This window comes from Lepidochelys olivacea (genome assembly GCF_965140295.1).
Source record: "Lepidochelys olivacea isolate rLepOli2 genome assembly, chromosome: 17".
In the NCBI taxonomy this organism is placed as follows: Eukaryota; Metazoa; Chordata; order Testudines; family Cheloniidae; genus Lepidochelys; species Lepidochelys olivacea.
This window is the reverse complement of record NC_140427.1, coordinates 4,533,782-4,555,683: the sequence shown is the minus strand read 5'-3', so window position 1 is coordinate 4,555,683 and position 21,902 is coordinate 4,533,782. Positions and strand designations below refer to the sequence as shown.

General features: G+C 50.0%; 1 protein-coding gene across 5 annotated transcripts in view; it reads right to left on the bottom strand.

Moving 5' to 3' along the window:
* The window catches only part of RPH3AL (rabphilin 3A like (without C2 domains)), an 86,330-nt gene that overhangs the window by 14,827 nt on the left and 49,601 nt on the right, over positions 1-21,902 (bottom strand). For all 5 annotated transcript variants that reach the window (XM_084651071.1, XM_084651073.1, XM_084651072.1 and 2 more), the window contains one exon: positions 17,480-17,651. In XM_084651071.1, the coding sequence (XP_084507197.1) occupies positions 17,480-17,651 (172 nt within the window). The remainder of the gene's footprint in view (positions 1-17,479; positions 17,652-21,902) is intronic.

Genomic DNA, 21,902 nt, shown 5'->3' with positions numbered 1-21,902 from the left:
GTGGCACAGTCTAGCAGGCAGAGTGGTGACCAGGCTAGGGAGCCAGGAGAGCTGGTTCTAGTCCCATTTGACTTGCTCCTGTGAGAATCTTCCTCTCTCTGTTCTCCAGTTCCCCATGCGTGAAGTGGGGACAATGACACCAAGAACTTGTCTTCACATGGAGTTGTTCCTGAATGACTCTGGGTGTGGACATTCTTATTCCAGAATAGGAGTGTCCACATAGGGAACTATTCTGGAACAGCTGCAATGCTTTCAATTCACATCCTACCTCCATTCGAGTTAGCTTCCACATGTAGACGAGCCCTAACTCTCCTTTGTGAATCTATGATGAAAAGTGCCAGTTAAATCCTCAGTATTACAATGTCAATCACATTCGCTTCTATTCTATACAGGGTTTCCCATGCTCATCATGGTAGTATCTGATCCGAGCACATTCCAGTCATGCATTCAGCCACCTTAATCTATCACATGCCGTCTATTCTCTCATCCTCTCCCCAGAAGAAAAATTGTGTGCAGAGGAGTGTCTTGTTTTGGCAGGTGTGGCTGGTTGGTTGGTTGAACCTGTTGCTGTGTATTTATATCAGAGAAGGCAACATCAAAGCAACGCACCTTGGACTTGGAGTGGAAAGTGGGGAGGTTTGGGATGGTCCTTTGTTCCCGGGGGAGTTCGTTCCATCGCCTCAGCCCACCCCCAAAGCAGGTTCTGTCTCCTGCACCGGTGAGCTTCATCCTTATTGTTCAGAGTTCCATTGGGCCAGAGGACCAGAGCTGTTGCCCGTGGTTTTCATCACAGAGCTTTAATGACCTTTTAGATGTCCTGAGCGCTCCAGGGAGCTCCTTGAAGAGAAGGCCCAAAACCCTGACCTTAATTTGAGTCTGTGGAAAGCCAGTGTAGAGAGCGAACGACAGACTGGCACATTCCTAGTAGCCCGTGCTGCTGGGGAAACACGCCGCAGCTTTCAGCACTAGTTGGGGTTTTCTAAGTGCTGCTGACTTTGTGCCAGGTATATCACATTGCTGAGGTCCAGCCAAGTAGTGACAACAACGTGAATCACTGAGGCCAGGTCTGGGTCACCGGGATGGGATGGCATTTCTGAGGCAAGCAGAGATGTTACAAAGCATTATTCACGGATGCCATCATGTGAGAGCTCAGCATCAGGGAGGAATCCAAGAGGAATCCTAGACTATAGCCTGCACTGATCAATTGTGCGTGTGTATCTTCAACCAGTGGAGACTGCACCATGGCGGCACGCTCTTCAGAACGCTTCCCTCTGCCTGCCAGCATCACCTCAATCATGCTTGCTCAGGTTCAACTTACTGACAGGTTCACAGAAATCATCGCTGGACGAGACCTGTTTGCCCATCCCCTGCCCAGGGCAGGAGTGCTCCCTACAATGTCTCTTCTGGCACTCTGCCTATCCTGCCTCTAGACATCTACCCAATGGGGTTCCTCGCACTTTCCCTGAGAGGCTAATCCATGGCTGGACAGCAAGGGCATCCCATTCAAGGCTGCTTTCATTCCCCAGTGTTTCGCAAGCTCCATTGAGAGAGCCTCTATTTGTAAAGGGTGCTCCTTGAAGGGGTAAAGCATTCCCACTTTCCAGCTGGAATACGCAAGCACTTCTGCTCCTTCAATCCCATAAGAAAATCCATTGTAGCTGCCAGCTGCTTTATGTCGAGTGAGAAAGGAGCTGTTGCAAAGGACAGCCTTCCTGGCTCACCCCAGCCCAGAGACTTTGGGATGGATTTGTCTCCTGGATTGGTTGGGTGGCTTTTGCTCATTTGATTCAGGCAGGTATATCTGCAGCCCAATAACCATGGGCTCATTCTCAAATATGGTTCAAAATTCCTTGTGGCAAGTGTGAAGTTAGCTCATCTCAGCCTTAAGAGAGTCAAAGTGACAAGCTGAAACATCCCCATAAAGAAAACTCTCTCTGGTAAGCTTTTCTATCACCATAATATCTGAGCATCTTGCCAAACATGCAGAGAGTCACCCCTGTGAAGTAAGAAATTATCATTATCCCCAGCGAGAGGCAGGAAAACAGAGGCACGCAGATTAAGTAACTGGCCCACGATCACCCAAGAAGTTGGTGGCAGAATCCAGGGCTGCTGGGTCCCAGTCCCTCAACCCTGGTACCAGCAAGGTGACTACAGAACTCCAGCACAAGGAACTGGGCACAAGTTATGTGTCCAGCCTAAGGAAGAATATTAACGAGCCACAGGTTTTGAGCCTGGGGCCTCACAACAGTCCAAGCACCTTTGAAATCAAAGGGAGGTAAGGGTGCTCTGTGCTTTGCTAGATCAGGCTCTTGATAAGCTAGCTATGCTCGGACAGCGTGGGCGAGAAAGAGCAACGCCCAGACAGGTCCTCGCGGGAGCAAGTTCCTCCAGAGCCTCCTGCCCCTCACCAGAAACCCGAGTGAGCCCAGAAAACAAAGCATACAGTGGGTGGCTTTCAGCCCTGTGCCGAGAACCAGCACTACATCTATGCAGCAGTTCAATCCCACGGATGGGCCCACGGCCTGACCCTCTGCGCAGGGGGAATTTCACCCCAAGCCCCATCCCAGCACAAGGAAAAGTTCAGCTGTCTGGAGGGTACAGAAAGGACTGAATATATAATGGAGGATAAATGGAGCTTCCCCCCTCCCCCAGGTCTTTGGGGGAAGAAGCTTGCCTTGCTGCCAAACTGTGCACTGTAGTTATTCTCCAGATCAAGAAAGGACATTTTTGCCCATTGCAGAGAGGAAGAAGAGCCCAGTGGTCAGGGTGCTAGTCTGGGATTCAATTCCCTATTCTGCCACTGACTCTCTCTATAACCCTGGGCAAGTCACTTGGTCTGTGGCCACAGTTCCCCACCTGTACAATGGAGACAGTGGAAATGCCCTGCCTCACTGGGATATTGGAAAGATAAGTGCTTCAGAGACTGTGAGATGTTCAGATATTATGGCAATGGATGATATAGAGTACCTAAAACAGGGTTGTCACCTTTCACCAGCACTCAGATTAACACACGTGCTTTGCAAAGCTACACACTGATTTACATTGTATAGGACAGAGGCAGGACAAGGGCTAGTATATTTCCCCGCATGCAGGCAGGCTGTTGAACTGTTCCACCAAGGTCCTCTGCGAGCATTATCGCGTACAGGCAGCTAGCTGTAGGACATGAATTTTTTTTACTACAAAAATTTTAATATCTAAAATAAAGCATTTCTTGAGTTATCATCTCTGAGTATATTAAACCTGGCTGCTGGCATTATTGGAAGGCTATAGAAATTGACCTTGCTGCCAGCTATCTTCACAGGGCAATCTTGATCGGAATGTCTCTGCGGAGCTGAAGAGCGAGTGCAGCCCGCCAGCCAATTTTCTCACTCCAATCAGCTTGTTCCTCAATTGCAGCAACTCTTATTGTGTTTACGATTCACCCTCCTGGACTGGCCCAGACTTCAGCTGTCTAACCGTGCTGTCAGAAGTCAGTCGCACCTCTCATCTGCTTTAATAAATTCTGCTGAGAAAGGAGCCATGCATAGCAGAGACCATAACTGCATTACAAATGGGAATGTACCAGCAGGCATGGATCTTCTGTCCAAGAGCCTTAAAACAAAGGGGTTTATTTTGTTAAGAAAAGTCGTTACCAAGAATCAACCAGGAATGAAAAATCGCAGGTCAGTCACTATAAACCACAGGCCTCAGCTAATTGGTCCATTCCGATTCTATGGCCTCCGGTGGGGAGTTTCACAGAAGCCCATGGGAGTTAGGCATGCAGTTCCCACTGACAGTCACCTAACTCCCTCAGGCACTCCACCCTCCAGGTTCTACTGCTTGGTTTCTATAATCACAGAAATGTCAGGCTGGAAGGGACCTTGAGAGGTCACCTAGTCCAGCCATCCGCACTGAGGCAGAACCAAATAAACCAATAGCATCTCTGTGACAGGAGTTAGTCTAACCTGTTCTTTAAAACCTCCAATGACGGGATTCTTCAACCTCTCCTGGAAGCCTGTTCCAGAGCTTAAATACCCTTCAAGTCAGGAAGCTTATCCTAATATGTAGCTTAAATCCCCTCCCCCATGCTGAAAAGTAAGCAGACCCTTTGAGGTCTATTACCAAGGTGTTTAGATTAACAAATTCTTCCATCTCTGCTCCTGCCTCCTACAGCCACTTAAAAAGAAAAGTGGGTGGGGGGTTATTTGGGAGAGGTCTCCTTTATGTCTTGCATGATGTAGAGGTGACTGTTAAGGAGGGCCCACTGATGAATCAAGGGGAGATGGTTTTATCTTGCCACTCTGTTTGGCTTGAAATGCTCCAGCGAGGGACTGCTTGGGATGAGACAGATATTAATGATTGCAAGACACCACTGGTGGCAGGAGCAGCCCACTCTGCTCTAGTTTCCACTGCTGCTGTTAGTGTAGATACACCCATAGTGCTGATGTTTCTTTTTAGAAGTAATTTTTCTCCCAAGGCTGCTTGGCTTGTTGCTGGAGCATTGCAGTGCCCAGACAACATAAATCTGGCGCTCAAGCAGATGCTGATATCACTAGGAGTCTTCGGGGTGGCTGTATTTTCAGAGCATGTGACAGCTATCTTTGTCCTTCATCATCTCGTTCAGACTGAGATTGTGTTTTTAAGCAATCCTTTAGATTTGGCCTCTGCTGCCTTTTGAATGAGAATGGACACCCAGCTCCTAATCTGCTTTTGGTAATTAAAGATCTCCATCAGTGTCCCATCTAGCAGCCTCTGCCATCTTCCACTCTCCTCTATCCCTCCGCTCCACCTCCAGGATCTTCGGGTTCGTAGCCTCCCACCTGAGCAGACCTGGGTCAGTTTTACTGAGCCTGTTCAAACCCTGTGACCAATCATGAAACCAACAAGAGCCACATGCATTTCAGATGCTTAGGAAATCTGTGAACACTAGAGCTGTAGCCCCCAGAACTAGCATCTGCCCTACTGCCCTCTGATCGGCAGGTGCTGTCTTCTGGCTGGCGGGGAAAGTTTTTGGCAATAAAGAGACTCTGGGGCCTCCAATTCCCCCTTCAGTAAATGCCTCCCATGCAGAAGCCTGAGTAGAGAGCCCAGAAGGGCCTTGTAGCAAGCACTGAAACCCAACAAACCCTGGCTTCGCCACCCCGACAGGAGAACCATACTGCAGGGCAGAGCCGCCCCCGCTGACCATCAAGTTCTAAGCGTCAGTAAAATCTTGCAGGTGCTCCGTGGCCACAAGCTCTGGGGATGAAGACCGCAGCGAACAACTTCACTCCTCTGGCACAATGGAACTCTCTACAAATAAGGGTGAAGCTCATCTGCTTGGGAGACATGGCATTCTCAGGGGGTGGCCTGGGATGGAGCAATTAACTCCTCTGGGAACTAAAGACCATCCCAAACCTCTCCACCTCCCACTCCAATTGCCAGGCACAATTCTTTGACCTGCCATCTCTGACATTAACACATGTATATTTCAGAAAACAAAACCTAAAACCCTGCTGCACCGGACACGCCTCTCCCCCAGAGAGAGGATGAGAGAACGAACACATGACAGATGTTGGTTACGTTGCTGAATGCCTGACTGGAAGCGCTCAGACACTGGAAAGCAATATAAGAACCTATACAGAAGAGAATACATAATACCCCACAGCTAGGAACTGTTGCTTCAACACGCTTGTGAAGTGTGTGATGTTCCATACACTCCTAGTGAGTTGTCTACATGGAGGATAATAGCCTACTACTGCTGCCAGTTCATGGAGTTACTCCTTTAACTCCTGTGATAGAGATGTGTGCTGTGTTTTTTTTATAGTCCCGAGTTCAGATGCTGCTCCTGACCCCAGCAGATAGTCTTTACATTATCAAGAGCATCCAAGCTGGTTTTAGGTATTGAGGGTATAGCAGGGATACCAATAGTTCAGGACCACATAACTTTTGAGCATAGACTTGGCCTAAGACGTAAAGTTGACCCAGCTACGTTGCTCAAGGGTCTGAAAAATGTACACCCTGAGTAACGTAGTTAAGCTGACCTAGCGCTGTCTACACCAAGGGGTTTCTCGAACTTCATTGAACCATGACGTCCTTCTGACAATAAAAAATAGTACATGACCCCAGGAAGGGGGACCAAAGCTCCACCGCCCTGTGGGTGGGGCTCAGACTTTGGCTTCAGCCCCGGGCCCCAGCAAGTCTAATGCCAGCCCTGGCAACCCCATTAAAATGGGGTCCCAACCCACACTTTGAGAACCACTGGTCTACACCCAGGGTTAGGTTGATGGAAGATGGATTACCTGCACGGATGGGAGAACCCCTCCTTTCGCTGTAGTGAGTGTCAACACTGATGCACTGTAGAGTTTCAAGCGTATACTAGCCCTCGCTCTTTCTGCATAGTTCTAAAGTAGGTGCAGGGTCCGGTGAGTGCACGTACATGTCTGCCCGGAGAGACAGAATTTTGAAAACTTAGGAGACGAGAGTTTGAAATCCGTCCTTCCCTAGGATTTACTTGTAACTGAACACAAAGCCAAAACTAGCTTTATGTCTCAATGAGGCAAAGGCAATTCTCTCTATTTATGGTCCACCAAAGGCCTGTACTAAGTGATTTTCATGTCCCATTTTCCAAAAGTACTTGTGTGGGGATCCATGACAAACATCCCCCACCAAGGAAGCCGAGAGCCTTCCCCGTGAGTGCTGGGTAGCACCCTGGCAGATGCAGAGGGCTGCTAGCTGGTTTTCCTTTGATAATTGGTTGTGGCTCATGTTGATGCATGAAAACAGATGAGTGCAGGCTAAGCTATCCGGCTGTAACGTGACAAAATGTAAAAGGCCTGACTGAAGCCTTCCCAGCACGACAGGAGAGGAGAGTCACTGCTGGCTTCAGAAATGCTGCAAACAGCAATAAATCATCCAAGGTAATCCCTGGGCTAGGACTCCAAGATTGCCTGTAAAGAGCGAGGGCTGGGGCCAAGCAAGACAGCGAAGAGGCGTCACGAGGCACAGATGCTCAGCATCTGGAAGTCAAATTAAAAGAGAGCAGCAGCCCAGCCCAGCAGATAAGGCAATGAAGAGGGACTCTGGTTCCACTCCCAGCTCTGCTGTGTGACCTTGGGCAAGTTACCTGGGTGAGCTCTCTCTGGTTCCGTTTCCCCTCCAACGCCGTGTTTGTCTTGTTTAGACTGTGAGCCTATCAGAATGGGGCCCGGATCTCAGCTGTGTGGGGTCTCTAGGCGCCAACATAATAAACCAACAGTTTCTGTTGATGTCTACTGATCTGAAAGACTGACTCCTATCCACACTCTCCTGGGCACGAGGGCATCTGAATCTGGGGTGAAGAAAGAGAAATCAGGAGGGATTCTGGGGAGGTTGGAGAACCCAGATAGACATTTATGAAAGGTCAACATGCCCCTTCCCTTCGATAGCCCTGTGAATAAGCTCTTATTAAAGATAATACCTGACACTTGGATAACACCTGTCACCGAAAGATCTTAGAGAGCTTTACAAACATTAAGTAACTAAGACAACACACTGTTAAAAAGGGATAAATATAGGGATTACCTCTCCTGCAGCCACGTCTGGAGCGGAACACAGTGGCTCTTTTAACAGCTCATAGCAACACTACACAATAGGTCAGGAAATGAAGAAGAATACTGTACTCTAATTAAAACTGCAGGAGGATTTTAGGTAGACAGACCAGAAGCCAGTTGAAATTTGGCAAAGACAGCAGAGTCAACACCATTACTCTTAAGAAAAAGCAGCAGACAACAGGTGATCAGGACCTTGGCCTTCTGTCTCCTGGCTGCTGTCAGAGGCACAGCGCCCTCTGAGCCCACGGTGAAATCTGACTGAGTGGGAAGAGCAGAATGCCTCCTGCTGATTCACCAGTACCATACCATTCCCGGATGCTTTCTCAAACAAGTGCTGACCCAGCAGACCCTGCTTGGCCTGGGAGGACAGCACAAGGTTTTGTAGTCTCAGAGAAATAAATCAGACAAATCCCTGACTGCTTTTGTACCCTCTTGCCTGCAACGGGATGGTCTTACCAAGCAAATCCTTCACAGCGGAGATGGGCACCAAGTCCCACGCATTCGAGCTGTGTTTACCAGTCGAGTGTAGCTGAGTGTTGACATCATGTTTTTAAAGAGCACTTTCTGAGCTCTTTCTCCTGGAGCAATCAGCCCCAGGTACTGTGGGGGAGAAGTGTCTAACAACAACAAACCCCCATAAAATATCAGGGGAAAGGTGCAGAGAAAACACCTGCTTAGCTCACACTCACAGGAAAAGACCAACTACAAACTGCAAGTGCCACTGGGGGCAGCCCTGACAAGTGACGCGTTCAGGGATGCAGGGCCATGCAAGGTGCCCTGTGCCATTGTTAGACCCCAGGTTCCTTTGTGCACAGTGCAGTTATGGTGCTGCGACTGCAAAGGACAGGAGGGATGTTTTCTTTGGAAAGAGGCAAAGGTGGCAGGCACTGGAGAGGGAGGCAGGGAGGCTGATCTTGGGGTAAGTCAATCTAAGGCACTTCCATGGCCCTCCCAATCTTTAATGTATTTCTCCTCACAGCCCCTCTGTGAGGCAGGGCAGGGCTGTTAGGCACGGAGAGGCTAAGCGACTTCCCCAAGGTCACACAGCATATCTGTGCCAGAGCAGGGAACTGACCCTGGGTCTCCAGCATCCCAGGCTAGTGCCCTAATCACCAAATCAGGCCTCTGGAGATTGGTGTTCAACTTTCAACTTCCCCATGGGGCCTTAGGAAGCCATTTGATCTGTGTGCCACAGGCAGTGGGTACTACAGTGATGGAGGCCATATCAGTACCTGGGTGGAGAGGGGACAGGAAGAGGTGGAATGAAAGGAGGGGACAGGTAGAGGGTTTGACGGGGGGGATGGCAAAAGAGTGGTGTGGTGGCTGAGGGGGAAAGGAATGTTCTGGGGGAGTCAAGTCCTGTTGATAATAAACGATTTTTTCACTCTTTAATTGAGCATAACACACATTAATTGAGTGCCACAACCTGGGGATATAATTCCTGCGCAAAGACGCTGCAGGACACTAAGCTGCATTGTCTGGGCCCACAGCTGCTCTGTGCTGCCTGCAGAGTGACTGACACATCAGCACGTCCCATGGCAACAGGACTTGTGCCCATTGTTAGAAGAGACAAGAGCTGGAGAACATGGCTGTGTGAAATTCTGATACCACACACGATGCCACTGCTTAGGGACCAGACCCTTATTTTGGACTCCTTCAATTTTTCTCCTGCAGGCTTCAAAGGTGCCTGAAGAAAGTGTCTGCTATTAATTTGGCACCTCTCCCCTAACTGCCCAAGCCCCTCCTTTCCCATTGCCAACACCCAAACGCTCCATCATAGCTAGCAGAGCTGTCCTCAAGGACAGGAAACATGCCTGCCATTCTCATGGTGACAATACATATTTGTGACTTAAATAATAGCAGAGTTCCCACGCCAACTGCTTGTTTATTACAGAAAACCTAAGGGAACAGCAAATCCTGGTGTCAGCGAGGGAGAATGGGTGTGCACAAACGCTTGCTTTTCTTCCATTAAGCATACTCGCAGGTGTCAGGCCGTGAGCAGTGACCAAGCCCGTTTCAATGGCTTTGTACCTCCCTCACCCCACCACCCCCTTCAGCTCAATGTCCCAAACAGAGGTCCATTTCTGGTTGGCTTTCTCCTTCCCACCCCAGGTCTTCATAGATGGGCACAGGACACAATATACAGTTACCAGGATCCTACACAGATCCCTTATGGAGTTGGGGGGTAGGGGTGGGGGGAATGAGGAATGGCATTTTAGTTACGCTCCGCCCATGATCCTGAACTCCACCCACTGAAGTAAGCTTCACTCACTGTCCCAAAACAGCTGCATGCGTCTGTTAGGGGAAGCAAAGGCTTTAACATGGCTTCAGAGTCACTGAAGTGAGCACGGGGGTAGCTTGCTCCTGTCTGAGCTGCTGTTTCAGAGGGCAGGACAAAGGGTCACACGCAGGGAAAGTTTCTTCACAGCCAGGAAGGCTAGAATTATTTGTGTGTTAAAAGGAACATTTCAAGTCCTGGGGTGTTGGACGGATTTGTTCACAATTTAGCTGGGCCGTCAGAGCTGGTAAACGTGGGTCACATGTTGCAATATTTCACATTTACACAGTGCCCTTTATCCCAAGGTTCACACACCCAGCACTGCCAAAATGCAGCCTGCTCTGGGCCGAGGCTCAGCAGCCGACTGGCACTGAATGCAGATGTTGGCCAAGGATACGTGGACAAACCCCTGATCTTCTGAAACATGCCTGGCTGGACATGGGGTTTTAAACTCTTCCTTGAAAAGCCTCATGCACAGCTAACAGGTCCACGTTGCTGGAATTCACACGAGTGGTTCCACCAAGCCTAAGGATTTCATTTGTGATGCTTAAACCATTGAGCCATCCCCTCACCCCTCAGCAGTCACAGTGCAAGAACAAGTCATTGCTTGGGGATTGATCACATTGACAGGCGGGAGCTTGTTCTACCTAGGTCCTTCTGTGGCCCCACCGCTGTAGTATCTGAGCAATTCGGCCTCTACTGCATCTCCCTCAACGCCCCTGCGAGGTAGGGCAAGGCTATTATCCCTGTTTTACAGATGGAGAGCTGAGATGCAGAGAGACCGAGTGACTTGCTCCACATAACACAGGGAGTCTGTGGAGGAGCCTGGAATTGAACCCAGATTTCCAGAGACCCACTGGATCATCCTTCCCCTTGGATCAGCGCATGGGACTCAAAAATCAGCCAACCGACCTAATCCCCATGTGACGTTATTCAGCAGCCACAGCAACTGCCTGGTGTACTCTGCTGCAGGGGCTTTTACCCGAGTATTGGAACATACACAGCTAGAATCACCAATAGAAACCTTTCTCTGGGGTATGTAAAATATGATGTGACAAATGTTCACCTCAGTCTGACAGCCAGGATGAGGAGCCCCTTATGCTGGGATATGACAGAGATTTCAGCTTCCGGACTTGCTGCTGCATACACCTGAGCTGTCAAACTACCCAGCTACGGGAGCAGGTTAATTATGCTCCTGCTGTCAAGCAGGTTTTTCCTTTAATTCACCTTGATGCCAAGGCTTGATCCCATGTCTCCTGTGCTTTGCTTCAGCTCTTCAAAAGCCTGGAGGACTGAGGTCACTGCAAAGCCTCACAAGAGGCATTTGTCTGCCTTAAGCCAATGATCTTCCCCTTACTGTCGCCCAAGGGAACAAAAAGCCCATTAGGAGCAGCCTCAGAAGTTAACCTCTCTGATTTTGCTAGAGAGGCAGGTACATTAATGCCACGATTCCTTTCTGAGCACATCTGCTCAATAGAGGTGGGATTTTATATGGCGGCCGTACTGGTCTTGTGTGCCCTAGGCTTTGGAAGGTGTTGGCCAACACACGTTAACCGCCTGGTAGTGGTAAGACATGTGCCACTAACGTGTTAAACTGGTCGAGTTTGCCAGCTGAACATGTGCCAATGGCAATGTCTTGTCTAAAGCAGGCTGTTAACATGTGTTACCTAGCACCTTCCATACCCTAGCCCAGATGAGATGTGGCTTTCAATTCATGCTGGCGACATAACTGCAGCTCATGGCTGGGTGCCTAGCGGATGCCAGCTCAGCACAGGGCCTAGCAGCCTGATTATCTGAAAAGGCTGCACTGAAAGAGGCAGGCAGAGCCAAAGGGAGTGGGTTAAACATCTGAGCAAGAGGAGCCTGGCGACAGGAGCAGAGAGGGACAGAGTGCTAACGTGTGGGCACCAGAGGGGTGGGAAATCAGAGTGCAAATGATTTATGGCTCAACTCATTCACCTGGAGAACTTCCTCTACCTGGGCCTCAGCTCCTCACCTGTAAAACAGGAGTAATGACCCTCCCTTGCCCATCCACTTTGTCTGCCTAGTCTAATTAGACTAGCAGCTCTTAGTGGCAGGGACTCCCTCTACCTGTGTGCTTGTACAGCGACCAGCATCATAGGGGTGGGGGGACTGTCTGTTACAGCTGGGGAGGGCAGATACCATACGACACATGGGAAGGGGGCCGGAGGAAGCAGATCCCCAGCAAGATCCAGCCTGCATCAGGGAAAGGAAGGTTGTACCCACACTGGAGATGGTGATTTTGTGGCAACCACAGCACTAGAGGCATGTCGGAGAAGAACAAGGGAAGAAAGCGACAGGATAGTAAATGTGGTAAGGACCAGTTTGAGATTATTTCTCCCATAAATCACAACAAACCACGGATCTGTAAGCGCACGAGAAAGGAACAGCACCGCTTGGATCAGTGAAGGGGCCCGGTTTATCAAAGTGGCTTTGTTATTCCTGGGCTGCCTCTTCACTGCTGCTGGTGCCTGCATGGTATTTATGGGAGCTCCTTATTCAAAACAAACTTGCCAGCCTACTCTGAGAGCAACGTCCAACTTGAGCATCCCTGCCTCTCTTCTGACGTTTCTACCAGCATTTGAAACAGAAAGGCCTTCGCGGACAGCAGTGGGCTTCAGAAATGTACTAATAAGTATCAGCCTGTAGAATCTGTCTGAATGTAGGAAGGATGGAGTATGTTTGGGTAGGATTTTATTACACTAGTTGCATCTCTTAGACTGAAAACTCTTTGGGGTAGGGTCTTTGTAATGGTTTCTGCACAATATGCACGGACAATGACAGCGGTAAGCAAATACGTATTAGTAATGTTGTTTACACTTGCAATTATTTTTTCTGGAGAAAGGCCAATAACTGTACCCAGCACCATGCAAAAGATGACTCCCAACACCATTTTGCCTCCATTTAACAGATGGAGAAACTGAGGCATCATGGCTAAGCTACTGGCTCGCAGACAGAGTCAGTGCCACTGACTCACAGTCCTGTGCTCAGATCACACTCTCTTTAAAGAAATAAATGATGAGTAGCTCATTTGGGCTGATTCCTCTACTTCACCAATGTGTGGTTTTCCACCTCTCGTTTCACATGCACCTTCTACGCACCTCAAAAAGAGTGAAATGCTGATCGTGCCAAAGGCTTTGGCACGGAGATGGACATGATGGGTACCCCGAAGGAAGCCATCTATATCTTCACTGTGAACAACATTCAGAAGAGAGAAGCCAAAATTCATTAGAGGTCTGATCTCCCTTGCACTGAAACCAAGGAGAGATTTTGTCACTGACTCCAATGGGAGAAGGACCAGAGCCTACAGGTATGTCTATACTGCAATGGGGGGGGACCCCTGTCCACCTGAGTCAACAGACTCCGGCTCACAGGGCTTGTGCTATGGGATCAAAGAGAACAGTGTAGAAATTCCTGCAAGGGCTGGAGCCCAAGCTCTGAAACATGGAGAGGATTTTGGAGCCCGGGCTCCAGCAGGAATGTCCACACAGCTATTTTCAGTCCCGTAGCACAAGACTCATGAGTCCAGTCAGCTGACCCAGAGACTTGTGGCCATGGGTTTGGTTTTGTTGTGTAGTGTAGATGTACCCAAAGGGATCATTTGAAAAGTCACTGGAACAAATTTTGCTCTCAATTACTCTGGCATAATTCCATGGTAGCCTCATTAGCTGCAACAGACCCACTCCAGATTTACACTAGTGTAATAGGGTAGAACCCTGCCTGCTTACTATTTCATTAGGACAAATATAACCTTTTTAGTTCCCGTATCCTATCTGTTACAATCCAGGACAAGACACCCGGTACAAGAATAAGCTTCCAGGGTACTGGTTTTAGGCACCCTGGGCTCAATCCAAAACCTGCTAAAGTCAATGGTAAGACTCCCACCAAATTCCATTAGCTTTGGATCAGCCAACCTCTTAAAGGAAGAACATTTTAGTTGAGGTACTCGGCGTCCTTAAATACATCACTTGGTCCATTTGCCAAGACAACCTCCTCTAACCCTCTCCTGGGTGAAAACACAACCGGCCGCTCTTGATCAATTTTGTCTTTAATTAGGAAAATTTCAGTAGGGGCTGGGAGTGCTACCTTAGCCTGGGCCTTAATATGATGTTAGCAATATCAAACCCCCAAGACTCATTATTAAAAACGCTATTTCCTGCATTAACACTGATGAGATTTAGCCCCAAGCATGAGAGAAAGAGTACTAAGAACACTTCAAAGTTCCCCTGATTTGGAAGGCTTAATGGTAAGAGACAGAGGGACAGTGAGAGCAGGCAATTCTGCTAATCTGCACTGGAAAGAAACAGAGAGGAACCAACACAACATGGTGGTGCTTTAGTTCTGCAGCATTGATCAGCCGGTCCACAAACGAACCCGGCAGCTTGGCTCTCCAAAGACACCCAATTGTTTGTCACCCCGATGACACTAGGAAAACCAAGTTCCGCTGCGGCTGTGATTAACAGCAGAGCTGGGTGTGACCAAACAAAAGCGGCGGCTCGACACAGCGAAGGCAGCGACTGGGGACCGTCTGTGTACGTGGAGGATGCGAGGGGGACAGGGGAAGCGTTATAGTGCTGGAATGTGTGCTCTGCGGCCTTGGGAGAGGCGCTTCTGCCCCACAGCTACCACATCCAGACACTCGTTCAGAGGGGAACAGCACAGCACACATCCCATTTGCTGATGGCCTCAGGGCCAGACTGAGACATGCCTGGGGCCCATTTCTGGGCAGGACTACCGGCTGAGGCCCTGACACCTCCTTGCCACTCACCAGATGAGAAGGCCCACGGCCCCCAATATGCTGGGATGGCAGTGCTAGGGGGCCGCGACAGGGCAGGCACGCCCCTTCCTGCCTCAGTTTCTCTTCTCTCAGGGCCCTTTGAGAATTCCACACAATCCGAAGAGGTGTAAGACTATCCCCTGTTGGGGTTCCACTTTATTAAAGCCAACTAAACATGAAATAAAGTCTGACCCCTTGGGCTGATGAGATGCCCAGCCCTCCTCTTTGAGACCTGAGGTCTGTGGGAGCATCTCTCTGAGGACCACCCTGAAACTGAGCCCTGATGGCTTTTTAGCAGGCCCAGGTGCTTGTTATTCAATGAACTACCCAGAGGGGCTTATTGCCCTTTCATTAGCTTGGACCTGGATTCCCCTTGACTACCGGTGACTCCAGCTCCTCTCCTATTCCCTCAGAAGAGGGTTTTATACCACTTCCAAGGCAATATAAGGTAAACTTGGAAAAATGCTCCCTTCTGCTGGAATATGAGCTTCCACAAGGGAAGGTATTCCTGTATAACTATAGCAGTATAATTATATCAGTAATTCCCCAATGTGGACAAGCCCTTATTCAGTACCTGTTAAGTTTTGCTGGAGAGAGAAAGTGAGTCTTTCATTTTACCTAAAAAGAAAAGGAGTACTTGTGGCACCTTAGACACTAACAAATTTATTTGAACATAAGCTTTCATGAGCTACAGCTCACTTCATCGGATGCATTCAGTGGAAAATACAGTGGGAAGATTTATATACATACAGAACATGAAACAATGGGTGTTATCATACACACTGTAAGGAGAGTGATCACTTAAGGTGAGCTATTACCAGCAGGAGAGCGGGGTGGCGGTGGGGGGGAACCTTTTGTAGTGATAATCAAGGTGGGCCATTTCCAGCAGTTGACAAGAACGACTGAGGAACAGTGGGGGGTGGAGGGGGGGGAATAAACATGGGAAAATAGTTTTACTTTGTGTAATGACCCATCCACTCCCAGTCTCTATTCAAGCCTAAGTTAATTGTATCCACTTTGCAAATTAATTCCAATTCAGCAGTCTCTCGTTGGAGTCTGGTTTTGAATTTTTTTTTGTTGAAGAATTGCAACTTTTAGGTCTGTAATCGAGTGGCCAAAGAGATTGAAGTGTTCTCCGACTGGTTTTTGAATGTTATAATTCCTGACATCTGATTTGCGTCCATGGATTCTTTTACGTAGAGACTGTCCAGTTTGACCAACATGCATGGCGGGGGGCATTGCTGGCACAGGATGGCATATATCACATTGGTAGATGTGCAGATGAACAAGCCTCTGATAGTGTGGCTGATGTGATTAGGCCCTATGATGGTGTCCCCTGAATAGATATGTGGACACAGTTGGCAACAGGCTTTGTTGCAAGGATAGGTTCCTGGGTTAGTGGCTCTGGTTGCTGGTGAGTATTTGCTTCAGGTTGGGGGGCTGTCTGTAAGCAAGGACTGGCCTGTCTCCCAAGATCTGTGAGAGTGATGGGTCATCCTTCAGGATAGGTTGTAGATCCTTGATGATGCGTTGGAGAGGTTTTTGTTGGGGGCTGAAGGTGATAGCTAATGGCGTTCTGTTATTTTCTTTGTTGTGTGGGCCATGCTAGAGCCACCCACACTAAAGCATAGGAGCCTCCAGGCCAGATAAGAACATTGATCCGTCTACTTTATCTGCTTCTGGCAATGACCAATGCTTCAGAGGATGGCAGAAATCCCAAGCTCTTTGTAGGCTGCTATCCCAGGGCTGGGGAGGAGTGCACTTTCATACCTATCCATTTGTGCTGTGAACCCCTTCTGCACTCCACTGACGCACACGAGCTCCAGGGGAATGAAGGCCAACAGCTTCATTTCACCAAGCCTGAGACAGTTCGTTCAACTCCTCTCTGATCCGTCTGCCTGGAAACAGTTGTCAACCCGTGCTGCACTCCAGCAGCAGTTACTATTCTGCCCAAACACGAGCAGGTGCAGATGGCTCGGGAGGATCCGCAGAGCCTTTTGCCTCTGGACATGGGGCTAAATTAGCAGACACTGAACATGGTCACCGTCTACCAGCTAAATCAGTGGGAAAGGTTAAATGTGCTGGTGGAACGGATGGGATGCCGCAGCCTCGGTCTCAGCAGATAGGTGCTACATCACAACCAATCCTTCTATTTGCAGCCTCGGCAGAGGGCTCAAGGATGGAATAGCCCAGTGGTTCTCAGGCGCCAGTCCCTGAGACCTTCCTGATGCAGTTTATGAAGGCAGCAAGCCAGTTTCTGGTTATCAGAAAGGGTGAGAAACGCTGGGAGAGACCACAGAGGTTTGAACGCCCCTCTAACCCCTAGCAGAACAGCCCTTAACTTCATCTACATCACTTTGGTGTGCAAGAGAGAAGGATACAGGGTCTCAGACAACAGAAGCCAGCCTCTCCCGTTTGGAAAAGCAGGCATCTCTTATCAGTGAATGATCCCACTCATCTGCCTCCGACAGCGAGCTCTCCTGCCTGTAATAAATGCAATGTGCACACCACATGTACAGAGCAGCCACGCCCCATCTGGCCTCTCTCTCAGTCCTGTAATCAATCATTATTAGCAAGGATTGTGGGGGGAGGGTGAGATGAGCAGTGCTTTGCCTTGCACACACTAATAATCCCTTGTGGGAGGTGGGGCAGTATCATTATCCCCTAGCTACAGGGGGGAAACTGAGGCACGGAGTTTGGGGAAAGGATTTGAGTCACACATTGCGCGAGTGGCAGAAACCAAGAGCTCCCAGTTCCATATGCTAATCACTAGGAAACACGCACTACTGCACCACTGACTCGCTCCCCGTCCTCCCAAGACAGGAAAACACAGGGAAGAAATTAACGACTGACCTCTCCCTCTGGCCCAGGTGTAGGAGCGGTTGGTCCCGACGCCCTTCACTTCTTGCACATCTGGCTCGGCTTGTCGAGGCCGCAGGTGCAGTTCGTTGGCTTTAGTGGTTTTCAAAGGCATGATGTACTTAGGCAGCCCTTTGTAGAACCATGCACCGGACCTCTTCCAAACCTGTTCAGAGACAGAGACGCGTTTACCCATCGGCCAGTGCATGTTCATAGCGGGAGCATGTGGGCTCAGAGACTGCCCCATCGACCGTGCTAGGCCAGCAGGCTTTGGCTGGCTAGCCCTAACACCAGTTCCCTGGAGCAAGTTATTGTGTGACCATCAGGACATCCCTGTGAGGATAACGCTTATCACTGCTAGAACGACATTCCTTTCCCCAGGCCCTCCTCTGAAGCTCCATCTCTCTCCTCCCAAGACAAACACCAAAGGAAGGAGAGTTCAAAAGGCTCATCTGGAGCAGACTCAGCAAGCTTTGCAAGGTTTGCCAGTCAGACCCACTGCAAGAACTCGGTGACCCCCGGGGCACCCCCTGCAATGAACAACCTCCCCCACATGGCAGCAACAGATTAACAGAGATTTCAATAAACCAGATAAATTCACATTAGAAATAGGGCACAACTTTATAACAGTGAGGTCAGGTTAGCTGATTAGCTACTGCAACCAGCTAGCAGGGGAAGCCGTGGATACTCTGTCTCTTGAGGTCTTGGTGGGATGCCTTCCTGGGACGTGCTTTAGTCAAATAAACTCCAGGATTAACAGGATGAAATCCTATGCCCAAAATTTATACCCCAAGCTCTCTTCCCACCAGGCCAGGAGGAGGACAAACTGCTACCTGTCAGGTGGGGCCAAATTTCTTTCCAACGAACCTCCCATCCCTTTGCCCCATCTCCATTCGCTCTTTCTTGCTGCTGAGTATAACAAATGGAAGCCCCTACCAATACCTAGTCTGGGATATCCCCTATCTGTACACATGCTCTCACTAGCTAGTCTACTGGTCCCTTGTGGCCTCAAAAATCTATGACAAGACACAAACCTCCTGCAACAAATAGATCTGAAAGAGCATGCTCGGCTCAAATGGGCAAGTTCCATTAGCTTCCAACACAGCTACTCATGCGCTTAAAGTAATAAATGGGCCAAAGAGTGTTGCTGCATCAGGCCACTTTGCTTTTGAGTCCTAAGGGACAATGCTAACAAACCCCAACATAAAATGGATGCGAGCGACAATATTTCTGCAGTAGTAACAACTGGCTTTTGGTGCTGCATTGTGGGGGCTTGACGTTCATCTTAAAGAGGGATTCCAGCTGAGACCATTTAGCAAGGGTATACCTGCACCTGCCTCCTCTGGAGGAAGGCTGCTACAACTGACATGCACTTGGTGAACACTCTGGGGGCTGTTGATAGACCGAATGGGAGGACCGTGAACTGATAATGTTTGTGGTTGACCACAAACCGTAGGAATCATCTGTGCGCAGGCTGAATGGCTATGTGAAAGTATGCGTATTTCACGGCAAGGGCGGCATACCAGTCTCCCGGAACCAGGGAAGGGATAACTTCACCATGAATTCGTTGAGTCCTCGCAGGTCTAGGATGGGACTGAGACCCCCCTTTGCCTTGGGGATTAGGAAATAATGGGAGTAGAATCCCTTGCCCCTGAGCTCCTAAGGAACCTCCTCCACTGCTCCTATGGCAAAGGACCACCTGCACCTCCTGGATAAGGAGTTGCTCGTGAGAAGGGTCCCTGAAGAGGGACGAGAAGGGAGCATGGGAGGGAGTGGAGGAGCAGAAGTGGAGAGAATATCCCACTTCTATCATGTGAAGGACCCAGCAGGCCAATGTTATTTGGAATCAAGCACAGAAGAAGTGGAATAGACGATTCATAAAACAAGGGGAAAGGATCCAGTGTCGTGGCAGGTGCGCTGTCTTCGGGCACCCCTTCAAAAGGCCTGCTTACAGCCCAGTGAAGGTTGGTCAGACCTTGGCCCTGCCCAGAAGGGGGATTGGAAGGTTTACTTCTGCCGTTTCTGCCCGTGTCTATAAAAATCCTGCCTCGGCTGAGGAGGATATGGGCGCTGCTGCTGCGGTTGGAGCTTGAAATGTTTTCGTTGGGTTGCCGGCGTGTGCATGCCCAACAATCTCATAGTTGCCCGGGAGTCCTTTAAGCTGTGCAGCTTGGAGTCTGTTTGCTCCAAAATAACCCTGTGCCGTCAAATGGTAGGTCCTGCAGAGTTTGCTGCAGCTCCGGGGCAACCCGGACACCTGTAGGCATGAGCTCCTCCTCATGGCTATTCCTGAGGAAAGAGTATGGGTGGCCGAGTCCGCGGAGTCTAACAAAGCCTGCAAAGAGGTCCACGCCACTGCCTTCCCTTCATCAACAATAGCCGAGAACTCGGTTCTGGAGTCTGGTGGAATTAGTTCCTTATACTTCAACATGAAGTCCCAAAAGTTGAAGTTATATCTACTGAGGCTAGCTTGCAGGTTAGCGATCCTCAGCTGCAGGCCACCAATTGTGTACACCTTCCTGCCATCCTTTTCGACTCTTTGGATTTAGGGGCTGGCCCCTGCTGCCCCCATCTCTCTTTCTCATTAACTGCCAACACTACCGAAGAGCATAGTTGCGTGTGAGAGAACAGATACTCGTATCCCTTAGAGGGGACAAAGTACTTGCACTCAACACCTCCGGCTATAGGTGGGATTGAAGCAGGGATCTGCCACAGAGTCTTAATATTGTTCTGGATCGTCTTTATTAGTGACAGAGTTACATGGGATGGACCCTCTGATGCGAGGATGTTGACCATGGGGTCCTCGGGTCCTCTGCCTGTAACCCCATGTTGTGGGCAATCCTCTGGAGAAGGTCCTGGTGGGCCCTGTGATCAACTGGAGGAGGGCCCAAGATTGAAGCTCCTGCCACCGCCTTGTCTGGGGACGAAGATGAGGAGGCCAGAGGTGGAACGGGGTTCTCCTGGCCCTTGGGCTCCCTGACCTCCCCGTGGACAGAGTCTGGGGCCTCTGTGGCGACTGTAGCCATGGTGGCAGTAGCCCAGCCTTGCAATGGGTCTTGCCTTAGAGTCACCTCAGTGGCGACATGGGCCAGCGGTGGGGCTTGTGCCAAAGTCACCTCGGATCCCCAGGGCATAGGTCAGTCCTTGGCTGGCTGGGGTGGTTGGTGCTCAGAGGCCACCGAGTGGGAACCCCTGGAAAAGGAGCTCTGGGCCTGATGGTAAGCCCAGGGGGTCCAAAAGGGCCACTGTGCCAGAGGCTGCCACTGGAAGTGCCAAGCCACTGGTTCTTCCCTCCATCGCCTGTCAGATCTGTGTCGGCTGCTATGGGAATAGAAGGAGTCACCATCCAAGTCTGATGAGACAGATCTTAACTGGTACTCGAAGGGTACTGTGCCAGGCACCGGTGCTGAGCTGACGATGCAGAGGACTGGTGTCGAGGGGCCCGTGCCGGTCCTCTCTCAGAGCCAGGGATTGGTGCCGCTCCGTCCTCTGTGCCAGGGAAGAGAAGCAACGTCCCACTGGTGTCGGGAACCCAGAACAGAATCCGGTGCCAGAGCCTGGTGTCTTGGTGATGGTGTTCTGGAGCAGTGCCCAGGCAAATGGTGCCAGGCAGGGGAAGGCGACTGCTGCATCATGCTCGGCTTGCTTCTAGATGGCGCCAGTTGCGACGGTGCCGAGGCTTATCTTTGACCACTGGGGGCTGAGGAGCCATCATGGCAATTAAAGCTCTGGCAGCTTCAAAAGTGTCTGGGGTGGAGGGTAGCTCTAACTCCTCCACCTGGCACTGCTCCTCCAGTGAGTTGCTGGGCACCAGACTCGACGGTCCTCTTGGGGGAACCGAAGTCGACAGTGCCGACTCTTGCTGCTTGGGTGCTCCTTCAAGGGACACACTAGTGCGGTGCTTGCCGGTCCCACTGTTTTCGGCACCGGGGAGCACCCTCTGTTGGCTTTTCTATGCTGCTTGTATGGCATCAGTGAGTGCAAGTGGTGCCGGGTTGTCTCCTCAGTGTGCAGTGCCAGAGTGCGTTAGTGCCGAGGGTCTCTTATTCCAGAGTCCTTCCTCGGCACCGTGTCAAGTACCGATGCCGGGGCAATCTCCGTATGGACGCGCTTGGTGCTGGGCCCTGGTGGTCCTCAGCAGACTGGGGACAAAGAGCAGATTCCATGGGCAATTGCTTATGTCGGAAATCTTTTTTGTCCTGGGGCAGAAAGCCGTGCAGATCTTACACCTTTCTGTCTGGTGTGCCTCCCCCATACACACTTCAGACTTGAGTCGTGGGGGTCACTTGTTGGCACTGGTTTACTGCAGGCTCAGCAGTGTTAAAAGAGGAGAAAGCTCAGACAATTCAAATGTGCTGCTGGCATGGAAAGGGCAGTAACCTGTAATCTCTCTCCAACTTAGTTTTTAATACCAACA